This window comes from Microcaecilia unicolor, chromosome 1, assembly GCF_901765095.1.
Source record: "Microcaecilia unicolor chromosome 1, aMicUni1.1, whole genome shotgun sequence".
NCBI classification, from domain to species: Eukaryota; Metazoa; Chordata; class Amphibia; order Gymnophiona; family Siphonopidae; genus Microcaecilia; species Microcaecilia unicolor.
This window is the reverse complement of record NC_044031.1, coordinates 348,222,292-348,246,057: the sequence shown is the minus strand read 5'-3', so window position 1 is coordinate 348,246,057 and position 23,766 is coordinate 348,222,292. Positions and strand designations below refer to the sequence as shown.

At 44.0% G+C, this 23,766-nt stretch overlaps 1 protein-coding gene and 1 long non-coding RNA gene across 2 annotated transcripts in view; one reads left to right on the top strand and one right to left on the bottom strand.

The window, feature by feature from the left end:
- Positions 1–23,766, top strand: part of LOC115474075 (polycystic kidney disease protein 1-like 1) — an 889,490-nt gene that overhangs the window by 379,973 nt on the left and 485,751 nt on the right. Inside the window, exon 18 of the mRNA XM_030209391.1 lies at positions 17,398–17,533. Within this exon, the coding sequence (XP_030065251.1) occupies positions 17,398–17,533 (136 nt within the window). The remainder of the gene's footprint in view (positions 1–17,397; positions 17,534–23,766) is intronic.
- On the bottom strand, positions 2,811–16,908 carry LOC115474104. Its single transcript, XR_003942811.1, has 4 exons — positions 16,827–16,908; positions 7,675–7,730; positions 4,871–5,171; positions 2,811–3,751 (listed from the first exon to the last, which is right to left on the bottom strand). It is a non-coding gene; the product is annotated as an uncharacterized LOC115474104 (long non-coding RNA).

Below are 23,766 nucleotides of genomic sequence, written 5' to 3'. Positions count from 1 at the left end.
TTCTGGCATATATAATGGGTCCGCACATGGATGTCCATGATGTGCATGGACCGTCGTCACGCGTGCGGGGTCTTATCTGGATGAGTACATGTTCAAACGTGCAGAACCTTCCTTATATGGATCATTATCAAGCGTGCAAACCTCTTCATATATACATAATAAAATATGTGTGTTCCTTATGTTCCGCAGTAACAAGGACGTGTTTCTCACAGAACTGCCGAAGGACATCCATCATACACGCCAAAGGCGTGTAAGATGGACGTCCTTCAGCAGTAGAACCGCCGAAGGACGTTCATAAGGCAAATGTTGGCAAGTAGAAAACATGTCTTAGGGTCGTCCTTTGGCGGTTCTGGAAGATGGGCGTCCTTTTTTTACTATACTTTGGGCGTCCCTGGTTTGGACGTTTCGCACTGCGATAATCGAATGTCCATACTATTTTTCAATTATACCTACCTGATTTTGGACAACTTCGTGAGGACAGCCTAATTCAGACTTGGACGACCTTTCAAAAATGCCCCTCCACCTGTTTTTTGCTTCCAACAAAGTCTTCTTTTCAAATTCTCTTTACCTTCCTTTTCAGCACTTTGCATTTGACTTGCCATTCCTTATGCTGTTTCCTATTATTTTCAGTTGGATCCTTTTTCCATTTTCTGAAGCATTTTCTTATAGTTCTAATGGCTTCCTTCATCTCACTTTTTAACCATGCCATCCATCATTTGGCCTTCCTTCCTCCTTTTTCAATACATGGAATATATTTGGTGTGGGCTTCCATAATGGTATTTTGAATAGCATCCATGCATAATGTAAATTTTTGACCTTTGCTGCTGCTCCTCTAAGTTTTTGGGGTTTTTTAACCATTCTTTTCATTTCATCATAGTCTCTGGAATTTCTTTTGTGTACCTACTCCAAAAATTATATCAGATCTGAGCATCATACCTCCTGCACCAGATCATGCACTCCACTAGATCTAGAATTGTTCCTGATTTTGTTGGCTCTTGAACCAGCTGCTCCATAAAGCAGTCTTTGATTTCATCAAGGAATTTTTCCTCCCTGGTATGCCCTGATGTTACATTTACCCAGTCAATATCAGGGTAATTGAAATCATGCTCATTATTATTGTGATCCCCAGTTTGTTAGCATCCTTAATTTCTGCTAACATTTCTACATCTGTCTGTTCATTCTGGAACTTCTATCAATAGGAATTCCAAAATGTGTTTTGTGTCCTGCAGAAGTTTTACTCTATTACTCTATCCCTCCACCAATTTGATCCATCCTATCACTGCGATATAATTTGTAACCTGGTATAACATAACAGCGTCCCACTGGTTATTTTCCTTCCATCAAGTTTCAGAGATGCCTATTTGTCACGTTTTCCAAAACAGCAGGAACTAGGATTGTGAGCCCTTGGGCCACTGCCGAGGAGCGGCAGTGGCAGGCAAAACCACCCCACACAGGGATAAGGCAGAACTCTGACAGGGCCAGCTAAACTTCACCTGCAGTTAGCCACCGTTCCTCAGAAGTTGAGCCCCTGACTGCAGGTGGCCGGCAGGACTTACTGGACAAGGCTGGAACTGGATACCAGCAGGATACACACAGGGACTAGAGCACACAGGGAGGCTAGGCAGAAAACTAGACTAGGACTCTCAGACAGACAGACAAGGGACAGATCTGAAAGCTGCAAGCAGCCACTGAAACAGGGAACAAACACAGATAGATAAGAGACAAAACTGAAAGCTGCCAGGCAGCCACTGAACAAGAAACACAGACAACCTAGCACTAGACAAAGACATACAAACAAGAGCAAGACTGGGAATCAAGCAATACAGTAAACAAGCAAAGCTACACAAAGACTAAACTAGAATCAGGCAAGAATACAGACTATAAACTGGACTAGGCAGAAGTGCAGCAAGCACCAACAAACCAGGGCCTTAGGCAATTTAAAGGCAAAGCAGAGAGTTTCCAAATGGCTAATAAGCCCAGCAGCAGCTGAGATTCACTGCAGCAATCACCCGGCAACTACGGGTGCTGAGCAGGCTCAAACAAAACAAGCAAGTCTGGCAGGCCGGAAGATCCGGACTGGACTGGGCTGAAGTCTGGAATGGGAAACAGCACATAGACAATCCAATGCAGCCAGCACACAGAGACAGAGACAGAACTAACTCAGGAAGAACAGACAGGAGCCAGCTCAGAAGCTGACCGCCGGAAATAAGGTGAGTCTGAGAGGGATCACGGCCACAGACGTGACAAGTCCCCCCATCTAAGTCTGTAATAAGGCTTCACATCTCTGACACTCCTACCTATGCAGAGATGCAAAGTCACCCAGTTCCAGGCTGCACTTTCGGAGCAGTCCTGGACTGGATTTTTTTATTTGATATTCCACTTAGTACAATTGTTCTAAAGCGGTGTACAATAAAACATTTCACAACACACAATAAAACATTTCAAAATACAAATAACATCTTCAAACAGCAACAATGAAAATGAATACAGTATTTGATTTCAGAATCAAATCCATTACCTAACAAAAACAGGTTTGGCAGTGTATTCCACAAGAATCTTATCACCACCCCATCCTGGTGCCTTATGGAACTTGTAGCACTGATTTTAATGGGCATTATCAGGCATGCTAATTCCACTCTGCTTTGGAATGTAAGGTCTAAACCAGAGCTGCTTCCAAAATCTCCAATCTTGACCTGGGTAACTAGCCATCTCCGCCAATGCTCTAAACTGCTGGTCCACACCTACATACATATATGAACGATGGAAGCAGTTCATCAAGGTAGACCTTGCAACACTAGGTCACACCTGCCATAGCTGACTGCCCACCACCTCCCTGCCCAAGTGCCAATGTCCCCCAAAAGCTTTCCCCAAACCATCCACTGGTTCCCTGCCCACCTCTGGTTGTGCAAGGATTGTACACCCCCTACCAAGCTCCCAGTCTGGCTCCCCTCAACTGTCACAGGCTGTCCAAGGGGGCATAACAAAACATGTCTAGCTACCAAGGGCCATCTTCTGAACCCTGTCTCCACCAACTTTGTGTTTTGTAGGCAATTTGGCGTCTACCAGGACTGGGAAGCACTCCAGCACAATTTGTGAGATTTGGAGAGAGGCACATGAAGGAGCATCTCCGAGCCCAATTTGAGTAAAACATCATGGCACCCCCATTGCAGCCATCCCCTCCAGCAAGCCCAGAGTATCCAGAAACCCCATGATCCCAAGAAGCTATTGCAGGCATCCGCCCAGGGACTCCATCCCCCACAGCTTCCGAGGCATGAGGGCTGTGTTCCAGCCTCAAACTGCTGGAACAGCATAGGTGAAGAGGCACATATCCCCACAGTGGCATTGTCACAGCATGAAAACTATACCACCAATTTAAACACCAATTAAAGACGCTTCAGTAATATCATTAAAAATAATGCAGTCCTTGAAAACCAAGAGATACTGAGCTGCTTTTCCAAATATAAATGGTGCAGTCTATGACAATGAAGAAAAACAGAGGTGCCATTCACAATATTAAAAGTCAAGTCCATGAAAAGCAGCCTCGAGATCCACAGCTGCCTCTTGTCTCCATGCTGGCCAGTGCATGAAAAATGCAAGGAAGCTTTGTTACAAAAACCTGAAAGCAGACCAGGTCTCAGATCATCTTCCTGTCAGAAAGGGAAGGGGGGCTCGGTGGTCTCAGCTTATGTGAACACAGTAGCAAAGGAGGTGTCGTCCGGTTTCATAGCTTTCTGGGTTCTGCTGGCTAGTTCTGGGGGAAGAGGATGGAGCACAAAAGAGTTAGTTTTACATATGCTGTCTGTTCCTGCATCATTGCAAGCCACCTCCAGGGGTTCAACGTTAAGACAACAAAGACATCAAAATGGCACCTAGATTGCTCAGTAGAGACATCATCCCCCCACCCTCGAATGCCCAAATGTGTGGTCAATTTTCAAAGTAAAGATGCCCAAATTCAGACTGGCAGCAATTGACACACCCAAAATGCCCTATCCAAGGATATCAAAGTTGGTATTTTCAAATGTCTCCATCCCACTCTCACTATGGCTGCCAGCAAGGATAGCCTCACTAGGAAGGACAACTTCAGTGCAGGGGAGATGGAACTCCTTTTGAAGGAAGTGGTGACACAAAAGCAAAGCAGAATGGGAATGACCACAAAGAGATGGACTGGGATGAATAGGCACATATCCCCACAGTGGCACTGTCACAGCATGAAAACTATGCCACCAATTTAAAGACCAATTAAAGACGCTTCAGTAATATCATTAAAAATAGTGGCAATAGTGCACAAACTGAAAGTAGTCTTCGATACCAATAGAGTGTTGAAGACTGCAAGTACAAGTGGCAGAAACTGAAGCAGGATGTCAAAGTCAAGACTGGAAAGAAGCACAGGGAGGCTGACCTCACCCAGCTGACCACTGTAGAGTGGATGGTGCTGAGCAAGATCCCACCAGAATCCATCCAATGGGTGGGGACACAGCTAGGATCCTGGTAATGCTGCTTTTTGTATCTCTCCCACTACCTATCTAGCTGGCACAATGGGTGTAGGGATGGTAAGACTTCCTGTCCCATCAATGACCTGAGAGAGAGACCACCCACAGCATGCTACAGGCAGAGCACCAGGTTTGCAAGGGCCCTGTTCTAACACTATAGTGTGGCATACTGGTTAGTGCACATGTCTGAGAGCCCTCAGGTCACCGTTTCAGATCCTGCTCTGTCTACCTGTTGATGTGGCCTCTTCACCCCCTCCCCTCCCCATGTCCATGGAACAAGTGCATCCTTTGAAGTGAACACGTCTCTCTCTTAGACATTTCAGGCCTGTCCTGACCTCAGGCATTGCAGAGCAATCCCCTGTCCTGTCTCCTTTACCAACCTGGGTGTGTGGCTGTGGTTGTTTCCAGGTTCTTAGGTGGACAGTGCATGATGGCCATCATCTCCTCCACAGTGAAATGTCGGGGCATAGATAGGGTACTGGCAGACAGTAACAGTCCTCATCACCTGTGAGATCAGAGTGCACATGTGGTCTGGGAGGGTGTGACAGAAGCAGGTCTGTTTGTGCCTTTTCATGCTGTGTCCCAGAGTCCAATTGAACCAGCAGTACTTGCGCAACAAATCCTCTCAACTGGTATCTTAGAAACCTGGACAGCTGGTAAAACTTACTAAGACAATAACAACTAGAAACAAAAAGAAAAAGAAATCAAAAGAAAGAAGCGCTTCTCGGGGTTAACACTGGTTTATTCTTTATCCAAAGATTAGGATAAATAATAAGAAATAGTTATAGATATAGTCTAGAATAGGACAGAAAGGAGAACATATACAGAAATGAAATTACAATAGAAAATGGTCAGGGCAGTCTTTCAGTTCCCTGGATTGGGGCCCAAAAGAGATGCACGCTGACCACCTTTCCTGCCTTACAGGAAAGTTTATATAGGGTTTTTCTTTCTCTCCCCCCCCCCCCCCCCCCCCCACACCTTGTCAGCATTTTGTAATTACAGTCAGGATCTTCTTTGTTTATGGTATCAATACAGAAATACATAGCATATGTTTACATTTCCTTAGAAGATGCATTTGGTCTGTTGTCCAAATGTTTTGGATCATTATATCTTTTCTATTCATCTTTACAGCTTTTCTCACAAAAGAATATATCAGAACCTTTTGGTCTATTGTCTCAGTATTTTCTTTACCATTTATTCTTATTCTAAAGACAAGAGTTAAAACTGCTTCCTTATAGAGGTGTTAAATTTCTCTCCTGCCAGCCCAGACCCTGTGTTTTGTAAACAGGTCAGGACACAGATTCAAGGAAATACATAATAAAAGACTACTTTTACCTGGCTCCAGAGGTCTATTTCTTAAAGTGAGATCTGTGCCTTCCTTTTGTGAATGCAATATTTGATCTATTGTTAAAAGAGTTTCTGCAAGTGTTACTCAATTTTCTGGTTACAGAAAAAGTAATTATTTTTTGCTTTGAAGTGGCCTTATACAAAAGACATGGGAAAGACCTCCGTCACCTGAATTCCCTGAGGCTTGTCCACACTATGGGTGAGATCCTGGACAGTCAGATTTGCAATTCTCTGGCTAAGCAGGGGGGGGGGGGGGGTAGAGTGAATGTTTCCAGCAATAACTGTTCTCATGATTCAGAAGGGGAGAGATCTTCACCCCTCCCTGTCTAAAAGATGAGGAAAAATTAATTCTGTGCATGGAATACTGGAGGCCTTCTTTATGCCTCTTCCAGGCCTTCCCTGTGCCTCCTCCAACAGGTCCTAGCAACCTGGACTAGGGGCAGGCTAATCTGCAGAAGGGGGAACAGGCTGCGGCAGCAGAGGGGCCCCCTGCACCCACAGAGACCCAAGAACAGCCAAACAAGGAGACATGTTCAGGGCAGGAAGAGCAGCTGGAGTTAGCCCTGGGACCCCCCACCCCACCCCCGGAGTTTGAAGATGGCACTGGCGATGCTTAGGAGCATGAGGAGGAGGCTGATGAGGAGCCACGAGGAGCATCTCAACACCGACGCCTCTAAAATCCTTTGACAGAACCAGCTGATGGTGGACTATCGCTGGAAAAAAATTGAGCTGCTCTGTCAGGCTGTGCAGCTGTAGCAGCGTGACATGGAGGCTCAGGAGAGCAGCCTGCAGGTGCTGCGGGAGGTGCAACAGGACTCCTGAGGACTTGGGACACTCTTTTGATGCGGTTTGTGGGTTTCCGGAGGGACGTTTAGGTTAACCTGGAGGGTCAGACTGCCACCCAGCCTATCCAACAAGCCCCTTCCCTATCAACTGCAAGCAGGGGGGGCCAGCAGTCAGCCAGCAACACCCTCAAGACAGCCAACAGCTGCACACAGTGCATCCAACATCCTGGGGGCCATGCCAGCCGCCAGAGCCGCCGAGAGACTGCTGGGCCTGGGGCAAGGTTACCTCCCCCCCCCCCCCCGCTGATGCCCTCACCCCCCCCACACCGACGCCTCTGCTGCAATCCCCGGTCTCACCTGCCTGCCCTCGGCTCCGTCCGCCAACGGGCTCCCTGCATTAAAATTGGCAGCGCCTCAGCTGAGCTCCATTTGGAAAGACAGATCGCCTCCCTTCGGGCCTTCCCTCAATGTGTCTCACCCTCGTCTGATGTAACTTCCGTTTTCTGCGAGGGCGGGACACAGGGAGGGCCCGAAGGGAGGCGATCTGCCTTTCCAAACGGAGCTCAGCTGAGGCGCTGCCGATTTTAATGCAGGGGGCCTGGTGGCAGACGGAGCTGAGGGCAGGCAGGTGAGACCGGGGACTGCAGTGCCTGCAGCCTGACCCTGGCGCCTGGAATTTTGTCCCCCCTGCCCCCCCCTCTTGGCTGCCCTGCCAGCTGCCACTGAGGGCACTTACCCATTGATTCTATGCGCAGAGCTACACATATCACTTTTTTACTGTTCCCCAGTCTGCCTCACTTTGCCCATTTTGCATAGAGATGAATCTTGCTGCATACAAATTTACGTGGAAGAATTTATCCATATAACTGCTATAGATTTTTTTTAACCTGCTTATGTAGCTAGTGCTGCCACTCACACATAAGCTGCTTTAAATATTGGATCATTTTATTTTTCAACTTTTGAGGAAAGATATTTTTATATTTGGTGGAAATAATCAGAAAACTGTTATTCTCAGACTGGTAGATAGTAAACTTGAGTAAATTGTAGCATACCTCTCTCAGGAACTTTTAATGTTTCCATGAGTCTTCAATATATCCCTCGGAGTAACCTTAGAAAGATGAGGAAAAATCAGGAAATGCTTGGTTGTAATTGGTTTAAATTGCATAAATATATTTTTATGTAATAGATTAGCATATAGCCAGAATATTGGTATTTACATACCTGTGTGCCAGTATTATGATCATTTACATGCATTCTTGGTGCTTAAACATCGAGCCCCTCCTTATAGATCTGCCCTCTTATTGTTAAGTATGCTTTATCAAGTCCATGATCCCTTTGATTTCTTTTATAATACCGGTTTCATAAATCTAACCTGGCATAATTCCATGTGTCCATTGAAATGTGAATGGTGGTAGAATACATTTCCAGTTCACCAAGAATTTATGAATGTTTGTAGATATTTTGATCAACCTACTTTCCATTCCCTCGTATTATCGTTTCTCACTACCCGGCTTAATTACTGCAGTTCTCATTCTAACCTGAAAATCTTCAGTCAGTCCAGAATACAATAATTAAACTGATCTGTCATGCCCATAAATTTGACCTTGTTTCCCCCCCCTCCCCCATTTCAAAAATTCCACTGGCTTCCCATAAAACAGCATATCATCTTTAAACTTCTCATTCTTACTTTCAAAGCTTACAGGGTTGGTCTCCCAGATTACCTTGCTACATTGACCATCCTCTATTCTTGTATTCACCTTCTTCGTTCTTTAAACGATTACTGACTAATTCTCCCTAACCCAAAGGCTGCCCTTCTAGAACTTACATGTCATCATGCCTTCTTTTTCACCGCTTCCTCTATTGGAACTCTCTCCGGGCTGATTCATCTTTTTAAAACATTCAAAATAGCATTGAAAACACTCCTTTTTAAACAGGCTTTTTCACTAGAATAAACATGGAGAAGTTTTCAGGTCAATGTCCCACTTTTCCCCTTTTTCCCCCTTTTCCTAACCCCCTGTTGTGATTGACCTGGTTTGATTGCTCCACCTCCTTTCTTGTCAAATCGATGTAGTTCCTTTCCTTATTGTTTTTGTTTTTAATTTTAATTTGTAAATCACTCAGTTATTTATTTATTTATTTGTTACCTTTGTAATTGTATCCCACATTTTCCCACCTATTTGTAGGCTCAATATGGCTTACATAGTACCAGAGAGGCCTTTGTAGGCTCTGGTGTGAACAAATACAGGGTGATGTGGTAAGCTCAAGTTCATGTGGCACAGCCACATTAGGGAATCGGGGAAAGGAAGAGTTGTGTTATGTCCATTACGTGCTTTAGTTTGGTTGTGTTGCAGAGATTAGGCATTTAAGTTGGATCAGTAGGGTATGCCTTTTTAAACAGGTTGGTTTTTAGTGATTTCTGGAAGTTTAGGTGGTCGTACGTTGTTTTCAAGCTTTTGGTAATGCGTTCCACAGTTGTGTGCTTATGTAGGAAAAACTAGATGCGTAAGTTGTTTTGTATGTAAGTCCTTTGCAGCTTGGGTAGTGCAGATTTAGATAAGTTCATGTTGATTCGGATGTATTTCTAATTGGTAAGTCGATCAAGTCTGTCGTGTAACTCGTGGCTTCTCCATAGATGATTTTGTGAACCAGGGTGCAGATTTTGAAGTCGATGCATTCTTTGATTGGGAGCCAGTGTAGTTTTTTGCGGAGGGGTTTTGCGCTTTCAAATCGCGTTTTACCAAATATAAGCCTAGCTGCCATGTTTTGAGCGGCCTGAAGTTTCTTTAAGGTTTGTTCTTTACATCCCACATAAATTCCATTGCAGTAATCCAAGTGGCTTAGTACCATTGATTGTATCAGGTTGCAAAATGTTTGCCTTGGGAAGAATTGCTTCACGCGTTTGAGTTTCCACATTGAGTGGAACATTTTCTTTGTTGTGGATGCCACTTGGCGTTCTAGTGTTGTTATGGTCCATTGTAACACCGAGGATTTTCAAGCTGTCTGAGATAGGAAGGGTGTGATCTGGGGTGTTGATACTTGTGGGAATGTCCTCGCTGTGTTGGGATGAGAGGATGAGACAATGAGTTTTTTTCTTTATTGAGTTTTAGTTGAAATGCATTTGCCCAGGATTCCTCCCTTCCCCCCACAAGCAGTTTGAAACTTGGTGAGTGTGGCTGGTGTCTCTGCTGGGGAGAAAACTAATCAACATTTGAGCAAACAGCTTACAGAGAATCTATCCTTTTGGAGATAGGCTGTAGACAACCTGTCCTCCTGCTTTAGGCTTAGACTCTCCCACCCTGCCCCTCTACCCACCCACCCACCCCTAGAGTGACACTTCTTATATAGCCTCCCTAACACCTCATTTCTGTTGACCATAACCATGGCCCCTGTGCACATTCTCTTCCTGATGCTGTCCCTTCCTAACCTACTTCTTAGCCCAAAAACACCTTACACTGCTGCTTTACTTTGCCCTCCCCTTACCCTCATCACCGCACCCTCTCTCCTATCCCCTTCCTTCTCCTTAGCCCTCAACCTTCAACATTTCCTTCCTACTGTTGACCCATCTCCATTCCTCCTATGCTCATCCCACCTTCGTCACCCTACCTCCCCTCCCCTTCTTCGTATTCTCTTACTCCTCCGCAGGGGACATCAATCCCAATCCGGGTTCCCTCATCCAGAATGTCTCCAACCTCATTTCTATTCCTCTCCTCCCCCTCTTCCCTCCCTTTCTCCTGCGCAAATGTTGCACCTTATCTACCCGTCAGAGCGGGTTATGTCAATGCCAGATCTGCAGCTAATAAGACTAAAATCCTTACAGACTGGATTAAATCAGACAAACTTGATCTACTATTCATTATAGAAACTTGGACCCATAGTCCAAACGACCCCATCATAATTGATTTATGCCCTCCTGAATATAAGATCATACATTGGCCAAGAAAAGAAAGAAGAGGTGGAGGGATAGCACTTATTTATAAATCGTACTTCGCCCCCGAATCCATATCAGAGTTAATCACACCTCAGTTAGGAATTGCTTCATTCAAACTCCATAATCTTAAACTATGCAACCAACTAACTTGCATTCTGTTTTACAGACCTCCAATAAACTGGAATAACAGTCAATTCATTTTTATGGATTTTATTGCAGACGCCTGCACTAATTACTCCAATGTACTATTAATTGGAGACCTAAATCTACACTTAGAAGACTCCCACTCCTCAAATACCCGCGATTGTATGGAATTCTTTCAACTCTGCAATATTGACCTTCCTCCAGTGCAACCAACTCACCTTAAAGGTCACTCGCTTGACATAATTTCTTACAAATTCTCCAACAACCAAAATATAACTATATCTTATATCAAATGGTTTAATATCCCTTGGTCTGATCATTATAAATTGACACTAACCTTATATTGGCGCACAAAGGATATGCTTTTAACTCAAAATCCCTCAACAATCACCTCTGGAGGATGGATTGATAAAGACAGTTTCTGGCAACGTATATATAACAATAACTGGTCAGCACAACCTAACTCTCTCTCTCCTTCCTTACAGTTTGGAACACCAGATGTAAATTCATCCTAGACGAAATTGCTCCCCTTCGATCCAGAATTTTATGTAAACGTCAACCATCACCATGGTTTAATGACCTACTAAAAAAACTAAAATCACAAACCAGAAAACTAGAAAAAGCATAGAGCAGATCAAGAAATAACCTCACCTTTAATGCCTGGAAACAGTCACAGCGAATTTATAAGAACGCCATAAAAAGAGCAAAAAGAACCTACTATACTAAAAAAATCACAACCAATGGCACAGACATAAAGAAACAATATCAGTTAATAAAGAGTCTCCTCAACACTAATCCAGTTACCTTCTCACCTTCAAATTGCCCATCTGCAGACCAATTGGCTAAGCACTTTTATAATAAAATTACTAATCTTCGTAACTCAATTCCCCATGACGGTAACTACATAGATACCTTTATCGATGGATTGGATCCCAACATTAATGAAACTCCGGCTGACCGATCATGGACAAGTTTCACCCTCCTCAGCACCGAAGAAGTTTCCAAAGCGATCTCTAAACTCTCCAGATCCCATTGTCATCTTGACTCCTGCCCCAGCCACTTAATGAAAGACGCCCCTGAATGCTTCATCACAGATCTCACTGCCCACCTTAACTTCTTGTTACAACAAGGTATCTTCCCTACAGAACACGGTAACATATTACTCACACCAATACCCAAAGACTCCAAAAAACCTATAGGTGATGTTACCAATTACCAACCAGTGGCTTCCATCCTCCTACTAACTAAATTAATGGAAAACAGAGTGACCTTTCAAGTCAACGAGTATATACAAAAATTCTCCATCCTTCCTGAATCTCAATCGGGGTTCCGTCCTACCCATAGTATGGAAACAGTATTGCTTACTTTAATATCCAGATTCAAGCAAGAAATATCAATCAGAAATAGCGTACTCCTTTTGCAGTTTGATATGTCTGGAGCATTTGACATGGTTGACCATTGTATTCTTACTAGACTTCTGGATAAGTTGGGAATTGGTGGCAACGTTATAAAATGGATTGAAGGCTTTATTACCTCTAGATCCTATCAAGTCAAATCATCTACTACAATTTCAACTCCCTGGTCATCAGAATGCGGTGTACCTCAGGGTTCTCCCCTATCCCCAATTCTGTTCAACCTTATGATGATTCCTGTGTCTAAATCCCTTTCCAAACATGGTCTCAACCCTTTTATCTATGCTGACGACATTACCATATTTATTCCCTTCAAATCTAACCTGGTAGAAATTTCCGACAAAATAACCAATGGTATGACTATATGGGCCGCTTTCAAAATGAAATTGAACAAAGACAAAACTCAATGCTTATTCCTCTCCTCCTAATATTCCACATTCCATCCAACCACTCTCACCACTCCTGATATCACAATTCCTATATCCAACAATCTGAAAATCCTTGGAGTTACATTGGATAAATACTTATCCCTTGAAGACCACGCAACATCCATCACCAAGAAAATGTTCAACATGATGTGGATGTTGAAACGTGTGAAACCTTATCTCCCCTTGAATACCTTCCGCAATTTGGTACAATCCATGGTACTCACCCACGCTGATTACTGTAGTAGTATCTTCATTGGATGTAAGGCCCAAATCATGAAGAAACTTCAAACTGCCCAGAACACGGCAGCTATACTTATTTATGGGAAGCCTAGATTCGAAAGTGCAACACCCCTCTGTATGAAACTTCATTGGCTCCCTATTAGAGAACAAGTCAACTTTAAGGCCATCACACTAATACACAAGATCATCCATGGAGTATCACCAAGTTACATGGTCAATCTATTAGATCTTCCATCCAGAAACAGGTCACCATCTTCACAGACATACCTTAACCTGTACCTTCCCAATTGCAAAGGACTAAAGTATAAAACATATCATGCATCTAACTTCCCCTACCTAGGATCCCAACTCTGGAATGCTCTAGTGATTACCTTCCCTTTAGGAAACTATTGAAAACCCATCTATTCAAACAGATTCACCCAAATGACTTGACCTACCATAAGCAAACATAAGCAACCCATCCATTTACCGGTTCATCTAATCATTAACAACAATGGCTCAGAAATTACCTCCTACCAATCTTCTTACCCTCCATGCTCTTCCCCTACCTCTTCTTCATCGCTCCACTTCCTTACCTATCCCTATCCTTTCTCTCATACCTCTTTTATCCCATTTACCCTTGTTCATTTGTCCTACCACATACCTCCTTTGTTGATTCAGATACTACAGATTGTATTCTCTTGTTACTATGTAAGCCGCATTGAGCCTGCAATGAGCGGGAAAGCGCAGGATACAAATGTAATAAATAAATGATGTTCAGGCCGACCTTGATTTCGTTGGTGATTTCTGTCAGTTTGGTTTTGTAAGGAATGTATATTGTGACATCGTCTGCAAATATGAAAGGGTTAAAGCCATGGTTGGATAAGGACTTGGCAAGTGGGGTCATCATTAAGTTGAATAGGATCGGCGACAACGGTGATCCTTACAGTACTCCACAGTCTTATTTCCACGGTGATGATATGTTTGAATTTGATTTTACTTGATATGTTCTAGTATTAGGAGACATCAACCTGCACCTTGAAGATACAAACTCCAATAACGCACGAGAATTTAAAGAATTCCTCCACCTATGGGATTTCAACTGGCCACAACTGCAAGCGACCCACATCAAAGGGCACACATTTGATCTCATAACACACAAACTCTCTATGAACATGAACATTACATTAACAGATATTCACTGGGCAGAAACACCCTGGACTGACCACTACAAACGAAACTTGTCCTTACACTGGCGGAAGAAAGGACCACAAGAAGCACAAGAACACACAGCACAAGAGGTCAAATAGACACGAAAATATTCTGGCAAATGATGTACAATAAAGACTGGACAACACAAACGGACTCCATACACTACCTTACAGACTGGGACAAAAGATGCAAAAAAATATTAGACGAAATAGCACCCTTATAAATATGAACCTTGTATAAACACAACGCGATACCATGGTTCAACGGAGAGCTGAGAAAACTCAAAACACAATACAGAAAACTTGAACGAGCATGGAATAAAACAAAAGATGATCTTACACACAACGCTTGGAAACAAGCACTACGAAAATACAAATACGCAATAAGACGGGCCAAAAGATCATATTAGAAAACCAAAATAGGGATAGATTACAAAGACATGAAAAAATTATACCAACTTGTGAATAAACTCCTAGACACCAATGTGGTCACTACAACGAACACAGACATCCCACCAGCAGACAAACTCACCAAATATTTCAATGAAAAAATCACAAACCTATGCAACACTGACATCGAAAACTTCCTCAATGAGCTGGACCCAACCCCTGGAGAATACCCGGCTGACCGAACCTGGTCAAAGTTTGCTCCCCTGACCATTGAAACAGTTACCCAAGCCATCAGGAAGTTCTCCAGCTCTCACTTCAAATTAGATACCTACTGAAATCTGCCCCGGAACGCTTCATAACAGACCTCACATCCCACCTAAACCACATGCTACAACAAGGTTGCTTCCCCGAGGAAAATGGCAACATTCTACTCACCCCAATACCAAAAGACACCAAGAAAAAAACAGACAACATCACCAACTACCGACCAGTAGCATCTATCCCATTGGCAGTTAAACTGATGGAAAGCATGGTAACCAAACAACTCACAGACTACTAATATAAATTCTCAATATTACATGAATCATAATCAGGATTTCGCCCCCTCCATAGAACCGAAACAGTGTTACTCACTCTCCTAGCCAAATTCAGACAAGAAATAGCAATCAGCAAAAGCATCCTCCTCCTTCAATTTGACATCTCGAGCGCGTTCAACATGGTAAACCACAATATATTAATAAGTATACTAGATTATTTTGGGATCAGTGGAAACATACTCACCTGGATTAAAGGCTTCCTAACCACAAGATCATATCAAGTAAAGTCAAACGCGAACATATCATCACCGTGGAAAGCAAACTGTGGAGTACCACAAGGATTACCGCTATCACCGACCCTCTCTAACTTAATGATGATCCCACTAGCCAAGTCCCTAGCCAATCAAGGTCTCAACCCTTTCATATATGCAGACGATGTAATAATTTACATCCCTTACAAAACTAAACTGCAAGAAATTGCTAACAAAATCGAGCTAAGTCTGAATATCATGGAATCATGGGCCAATGCATTTCAACTAAAGCTCAACAAAGAAAAAAGACACTGCCTTGTCCTCTTGCCCCAACACAGCAAGGACAACCCCACAACCCCAGGTCACACCCTCCCCATATCAGACAGCCAGAAAATCCTTGACGTCATAATAGACTGCAACCTAACACTGGAGCGCCAAGTAAAATCCACCACAAAGAAAATGTTCCACTTAATGTGGAAGCTCAAACGCATGAAACAATACTTCCCGAGGGATACCTTTTACAGCCTGATACAATCAATGCTAATAAGTCAACTAGACTACTGCAATGGAATCTACACAGTTTGCAACACAAACCTTAAAGAAACTTCAAACCGCTCAAAACATGGCAGCCAGACTCATATTTGGAAAAACATGATTTGAAAGTGCAAAACCTCTCTGAGAAAAAGTACACTGGCTCCCAATCAAAGAATGTATTGCCTTTAAAATCTGCACCATGGTTCATAAAATTCTGTATGGCGAAGCGCCAGGATACATGATAGACTTAATCGACCTACCAACAAAAAATGCCACCATTTCAACACGATCACACCTCTACCTACACTACCCAAGCTGCAAAGGTCTTAAATACAAATCTACTTATGCATCCAGCTTTTCCTACATAAGCACACAACTGTGGAATGTGCTACCAAAGGCAGTGAAAATGATATACAACCACCTAAACTTCCGGAACATGCTAAAAACCACCCTATTCAAAAAGGCATACCATCCCGAATCTACCTAAAAGACCGACCTTGGCTACACATGAAAACCAAAGCACATATGCTCACAACAATACTCTTCCCATCAGGACTATTCTATGGCATTGCCATATAAACTTCTTCCTACCACTACAGCACAATGTATTTGTTCACACTGGAAATAGCAATTGCCATTCCGGTACTATATAAGCCACATTGAGCCTGCAAATAGGTGGGAAAATGTGGGCTAGAAATGCAACAAATAAATAAATAAAATAAAATAATATTTAACAGGCACTTCTGTTCATCAAAGACATGCTTTGAAAGTTTTAATGCTGAGGAAGCTTCAGCAAGATAACAGAGCTTTAGAGGTATTATAAGTTATAGATATGAACATTAACTCAAAAGTTGTAGTGGTGGTTTTAGTTAGCAGTTTCTGATCCTGGTGTCCTTTGTTCCAATTGATGCAGATCTCTGGAGGTTTTTCAGTTGTAAATCCAGCTTGAAATAAGCAAAGAGAGTCAAAGATCAAAGGCTTCCAGCAATAGAGAAACAAATAGATTTCTTAAAACTAAAGTCAACCATCAGCCCCTGCATTAAGTTTCCAAAGAAATTCACATAGAAGTGCTAAGTACAGCCATTTGTTTCTCTATTGCAGATTCAGAGTTTTAGAAATAGTTATGTGGTTAAAATAAAATTTTAACTCACGGTTTGTAGGTATGAACTTTACAGTTTCTGGTACTGATATCCTTGGATGGTCCAATTGAAGCAGGTTGCTGTAGGCTTTTTCTTTGTTGTCCAGGAGGAGGGTTAGATGTAAATATAGATCCAATACCGATCACAGGGCATGAGGAGAGTTATTTGCAATGTGAAGGGAAGATAAAAGTTCTTTTCTCCAGCCAAAATAAAAGAAGTTCAAAGTAAAATTGACTGTGCAGAAGTCACTAAAAAATTGGGTTATAAATAAGCAAAAAGTGTATTATTTGCAGAGCCTCATGTGAACCCAGCCACCCAGTCAGGCAGCTTCCCTAGTTCCTGTTTATAAGGGGAAATTCAGTGTCATTTATTTGGAGAAAACCACTCAGGAAATGAAATGGTTATGCAAGTCAGCTTGGGCAGTATAACAAGTTTTAATAAACTATAAACTATTTCTTTTCAATCTTCTAGGTTAGGTGCTTGCCTATAAGCTGGTTTGTGCAGAAAACTTATAACAAACATGTCTTTCTGTGAAAGAGTTTTATGATACTTCTATAACAATACAAAATCCCTTCTTATCTAGATCACAGCAGAATATTTGAACAACCAGTTTTCCATGGACACGTGGTGCTACCTGCATGGACTAGTTATCTTGCCTGGGTCTTCTGTGTGTTCATCGCTTTCATCTGTGTTGCAATAACAGGAATATTGGGACTGAGGTATGAAATGCAGAGAACTTGAGGTAATATGTCACTAGCTTGGCATGACAGTACAGATGAACCTTGCACTAAAAAGGTTGTGTTTACCTGCTGAGCAGGAGTGGCTTTTTTCTGAAACATCCAAGGCTAATTGTAGAGGTGTTTTCAGTCAGGGAGATGGATAATCTGACAGTTTTGCTTGAAAAACCTTTATTGATTGAGAAAGCAGCTTCTCATGCCTGGGGTACATTTGCTCCTTGCTAAGAAGCCCAAATGGGCAAAGACTGATTTCATACATCTTTTGCTTCAAAGAAAGCAACACCTCACTCCAATTAGTGATTCCAATAATAATAATAATTTTATTTATATATTCAGCAGCACTATTCATTTAACTAACATTGCTGAATATACCTCTGACCAGAGACCACTCTGTTGTCCCTCCATTTGAAGGTAGGCCTGTCTGTGCAGGTCTAATTTTAAATGGATAATTTCATTTAGGGGTAATTCTCTACAGGTCAGCTAAAGTTATGCACTAGGATGATATGTGCTAAGCAATGTTTCCTCTAAGCAGAGTGCATGAGCAATAGCTCATACATTTTAGAAGCGTCACTCTAAGTGTTGGTCACAAAAATGTTTTTTTGTGTTATATACAGAAATATATTGCTAATACTGGCGTTCAAAGATTGTTGGTTTTTAAAAATTGTTGCTCACATGGAAAAATAATTTTACACACCAGGCCACTCCTTAGAGGAAACATTGGTACTAAGCATGATTTCTCATTTTGGCAATTACGCTCATGGTGCAAGCTTGCGCATAAATTCCACTGGCTTCCCATCGTTAAACTTCTCATTCTTATTTTCAAAGCTTACAGGGTTGGTCTCCCACATGCATAAATGCTAGGCACACCTCTGATCTGCCCATGCCCCTGCCATGTCCACACTCTCCCCTTGCAGTTGCGGGCTATGGATTTTGTGTGCTCAATATGTAGAATACTGACTAAGGGCAGTTACACATATAACTGCAAATCAGTTCCAATTAAAGCCAATTATTAGTTGTTAATAACAATTAGCTAATTTATAAATTATGTTACATGTTAACTGGCACTTTTCTATAACTTGCATGCACAACTTTGCATACTTACCCCCTGGTTCTAAAAAGCTCACCATAAACTGTGCATGCAAATTTAGGTGTGATCCCGATTTGTGCATTCAATTTAATAGAATAATGAGCCAATTAGTGCCAATAATTGGCTTTTTAATAAACAATTATTAGCACTAATTAGATTTAATTGGGCCTTATTCACGTAAAATTAGGTGCGGGATCCGCACCTAAAATTTACTTGTGGTCCAAAAAAGGAAAATGGGAGGGTCATGGGTGTTTTGGAGCAGAACAGGGGGGGCATACTTTTAAGTTACACATATAATTACAGAATATGGGTGCTCCACACATAAATTTAGGTGTGGGCACTTGCACCACGTTTTCATTAGTGCAAATAGCCACACCTAAGTTTACATGTGAGCTCTCCGCTTAAGCACTATTCTATGAACCACGTCAAGCTTTAGGTGCGGCTTATAGAATACCGTTTAAGTGGGTATTTTTCAGCGCTGATGTTTTAGGGTCCATATATGGAATCTACACCTAAATGTCAAGTTGTGTGTGCAGGTGTATAGAATTAGGTGGTATGTGACCAAATATCGCCACTAAATGCATAAGTGCCATCTCCACCATTGCCCTTCTTCTATGGATAAAGTTTGACCATTTAGAGTAGTTACTAATACACGTTAAGGTAGTAACACATGATTTTTGTCACGTCACAAGTGTCAAATTGCAAAAGAGTACACTATCTGCACTTACTATGAACAGTGCATTATTTGTCCCCATGTTTTGGGAGCAGAGCATGAGCAAAATAATAAAGAAATATGAATCATACAAATGCATGCATAGCACCTCATTATTATGTCAATCAAATAACACAGCTTGTGTTTAGCCTCACAAGGTACATTATTTGTAGAAACATAATGCAAATTAAGCTGGTGTTTTCTTTCCTTCCCCAGAGCATCTGGCCAGTAATCTACAACCTGATGCTGCCTGGGACACTCAGGGGCCCTTTTACTAAGCCGCGTTGGCGCCTACACATGCACAATGTGTGTCAATTTGGAATTACCGCTTGGCTACCGCATGGCGCGGGTGGTAATTTCATTTTTTACACTTGTCTGCTACATGCGCCAGAAAATATATTTTATTTTCCGGTATGTGGCACTAACCGGGTGGTAATCGGCATTGTATGTGTGTAGACAATTACCACCCGGTTAACACGTGAGACCTTACCGCTAAGTGAATGGGTGGCAATAAGGTCTCAGATCCAAAATGGACGCGCTGACAAGTGTAGAAGGTATTCAAGCAGGGTCTGTGTAGGACAAGAGAGAGGATCTGGGGCCCTGCTATCACACTAGACGGCAAACCTTCTCCATTTAAAAGAGTAACATCTCTTTGTGGAATCTTTCCTGGAAGCAAGCAAAACTCAGGAGACACCCTTTGAGATACCCATGGAGACAAATTCTAAGTTCCCAACATCCAGGCAGTGAGAGCCAGAGACTGGAGGTTAGGATGTAGAAGCGACCCCTCGTTCTGAGTGTTGGAAAACACTCCAATCTCCATGGTTCTTCGGAGGAAAACTCTAGAAGAAGAGAGAACCAAATCTGACGTGGCCAATAGGGTGCAATCAGGATCGTGGTTCCGCAGTCTTTCTTGAGTTTCACCAAAGTCTTCCCTACTAGAAGGCCTGTTCCCCAATGTAGGAGAAAGGCATCTGACGCTAGTCTGTCGTGGGCCTGAAGCCTGGAACAGAACTGATGGACCTTGTGATTGATCTGAGTGGCAAAAAGATCCACTGAGGGGGTGCCCCATGCTCGGAAGATCTTGCTGGCGACACCCATATTCAGCGAGCACTCGTGAGGTTGCATTACCCAGCTCAGCCTGCCGGTCAGACTGTTTATGCCTGCCAGATAAGTGGCTTGGAGAAATATGCCATGACGGCGTGCCCAGAGCCACATCTGGACGGCTTCCTGACACAGAGGGCGAGATCTGGTGCCCCCCTTCTTGTTGGTGTAGTACATCGCAACCTGATTGTCTGTTTGAATCAATATAATTTGGTTGGACAGCTGATCTCTGAAAGCCTTCAGAGGATTCCAGATCACTCGTAGTTCCAGGAGGTTGATCTGAAGACCTGTTTCTTGAAAGGACCAGGCTCCCTGAGTGTGAAGCCCATCTACATGAGCTCTCCACCCCAAGAGGGATGCATCTGTCATCAGCACTTTTTATGGCTAAGGAATTTGGAATGGTCATCCCATGGTCAAATTGGATCAGATAGTCCACCACTGAAGAGAATTCCAAAAGTCTGTGGACAGTTAGATCACATCCTCTAGATCCCCCGCAGCTTGATACCACTGGGAAGCTAGGGTCCATTGAGATGATCTCATTTGTAGACGTGCCATGGGTGTTACATGGAGGCCATGTGCCCCAAAAGTCATCTGCCAAGCTGTGATCTGCTGAAATGCTTGAACTGCGGACAGCAGAGACAGGAGGTTACTTGCTCATGTCTCGTGGAGATAAGCCCGAGCTGTCTTCAAGTCCAGTAGTGCTCCAATGAACTCCAATTTCTGAACAGGAGTGAGATGGGACTTGGAGTAATTGACGAGAACAAGGCTGAGCCTGACCAGGCTGTTGAGACGCCGGAGTGTACCTACACCTAGCACAGGAATAGGGAGCACTCCGCGCCCCCCAAAAAACCTCCTAGTTGAGGAGGTTGTAGCAGAAGGCGTAGAAGCCATAGCATCATTATGCTTCTTGATCTGGTCAACAAGATCTTCTACCTTCTCTCCAAAAAGGTTATCCCCCCCAGCAAGGTACATCCGCCATCCACTGCTGGACTGAATGATCCAGGTCAGAGACACGCAGCCATAAGAGTCTGTGCATCACTATACCCTGAGCAGCAATTCTGGATGCCACATCAAAAGAGTCGTAAGCACCCCTGGCCAGGAACTTTACGACATGCCTTCTGCTTCCTGACCACCTGGCGAAAAGGCTCGGCCTGCTCCGGAGGGAGGGCATTGACCATGGTAGACAGCTGCCTCACCGAGTTCCGCAAGTGAACGCTCATGAAGAGCTGGTAAGACTGGATTCGGGCAGCGAGCATAACGGCCTGATACGTCTATCTCCCAAAAGAGTTCAAGGTCCTAGCTTCTCTGCATCAGGGAGCTGCGGCAAAGTCCCAAGTACTCTTGGCTCTTTTGGTTCACCGTGGATCTAATACTGAGAATCAGCTTTCTTCAGGATCACAAGACCAGACAGAGGGAACGACCAGTTTTACTTAAGGACTTCCTTGAGTACCTTATGCAAAGGAGCCATCACAGCCTCCTTAGGTGAAGAGGGATAATCCAGGACCTCAAGCTTCTCAGACCTGGGCTCATCCTCCACCTCCATAGGGAATGGAATAGCAGTAGCCATTTCCTGGACAAAAGATGTAAAAGAGACTGTCTCCTTTAGGTGGAGGGGAAGGTTCAGAGGGAATCCCATATGACTCATCAGAAGAAAAGTATCTGGGATCTTCCTTTGACGCCTACGAACACTCCTCTTCAGCATCGGAAAGTACCTCCTTAAGGGAACTCCGAGACTGATCCTGCCTTGACGCCGAGGATCAACATCCTCGATGGCGATGTCGAGAGGCCGACGCCCGCATGGACTGTGGCAAAGCTTCCTCTACCGACATCGAAGGGGAGTCGACCTGGGTGGCAGACGACACCGGTGCCGCAAGCGGGGACTTCACCGCAGCTGAAGAGCCAGATGCCGCTGCAGCAGACGGCATGGAAGGCGCAAGCACCCCCGACACTGAAGCAGACTGGCGCAGCAGTCCTTCCAGAAGTTCTGGAAGCAGGGCCCGGATGCGCTCGTCGAGAGCCGCCATCGGAGAAGGCTGCGGGGCTGGTGGAGCAGCCGGTGGCAGAATCTGCTCAGGCTCAGGAGCAGGTACCAGGCTACCAAGAAGACGATGCATTGGCACCTATATGGAGAGGGAGCGGTCCTCTCGGTGCTGATGCTTCTCGGATGCCGAATCCTTCGACGCCCCGGCACAGTGTGTCGAAGGAGATTGGTGATAATGCTTCGCCTTCGCTCGATGCCCATCACTGAGGCTCCTCAGTGCCAACGAGGACGATGTGGAACCCTCACGTCTCCTTGGGGTTGGGTCCGACGATGGTCGGTCCCGGGGGGGGGGCCTGCATAGCAGGAGACCTCAAGACAGGTGGAGACCCACTCGACATCTCACTACTCCCAGCGCGACTTGGTCTCTCAGCAGCCATTACTTCTGCTCCTGACGTGGATGCTTCCCTCAACATCAATGCCACCGACCTCGGTACCAATGTCGATGTTGAAGGACCAGACTGAGCCCCAAAAAGATTCTTTCGATTGGCTTCTCGAGCTACTTGGGTCCATTTCTTCATACGAAGTCACAGAGAACAAGCAGCTGGGCTGTGGTTGGGCCCAAGCCACTGGATACACCAGGAATGGGTATCAGTACCTGAGATTGTCCAGTTGCACCGAGTACAACGTTTGAAGCTGCTGGGTGTACTCGATGATATGAAAGGAAAAACGGCTACGGCGAAATCAAAAGACTCGATTGTGCCAATAAAAAGGGGCACAAAAATGAGGAGAAAAACCCGACCACGCGGCCTAAAAACCGGCCGCATCGAAAAAGAAAGGAAACTTTAAAATGGTGGGGGGGGGGGGGGGGAACCTGAGGATTTAAGAAAAAGGATCTTAAGCTCTTTTTTTTTTTTTTTAAAGAAAAACAAAGTAGAGAATAGAAAACACGCAAAAAAATCGCTCCCGAAGAACTGTTTCCCAGGCCAGAACGAGGAGCACAGGAGGAACCTGCCGTGCGGCGGGTGGGAAGTCAGTCCGCACATGCGCGGTGCGCGCTGCATGCGCACCAGAAGACTCTAGCAAAGTTTTTCTTTGCTATGGCAAAATGCCGATTCCCAGGCTGATGTACACGTCGACCCCATGTTATGAGAATAATGCAGCCTGCTTGTCCTTGGGGAACACGGGCCTACACTAGCGCTGGCCATTTTTCAGTGCACTTTAGTAAAAGGACCCCTTAGAATGGTGCTTGCCCTCCCTCCTGCCCACCCATAAGCCTTCCCCAACAGTCCAAACCCTGTCCCCTCACCTCTCCACCCCATTCCCTTGACAATTCT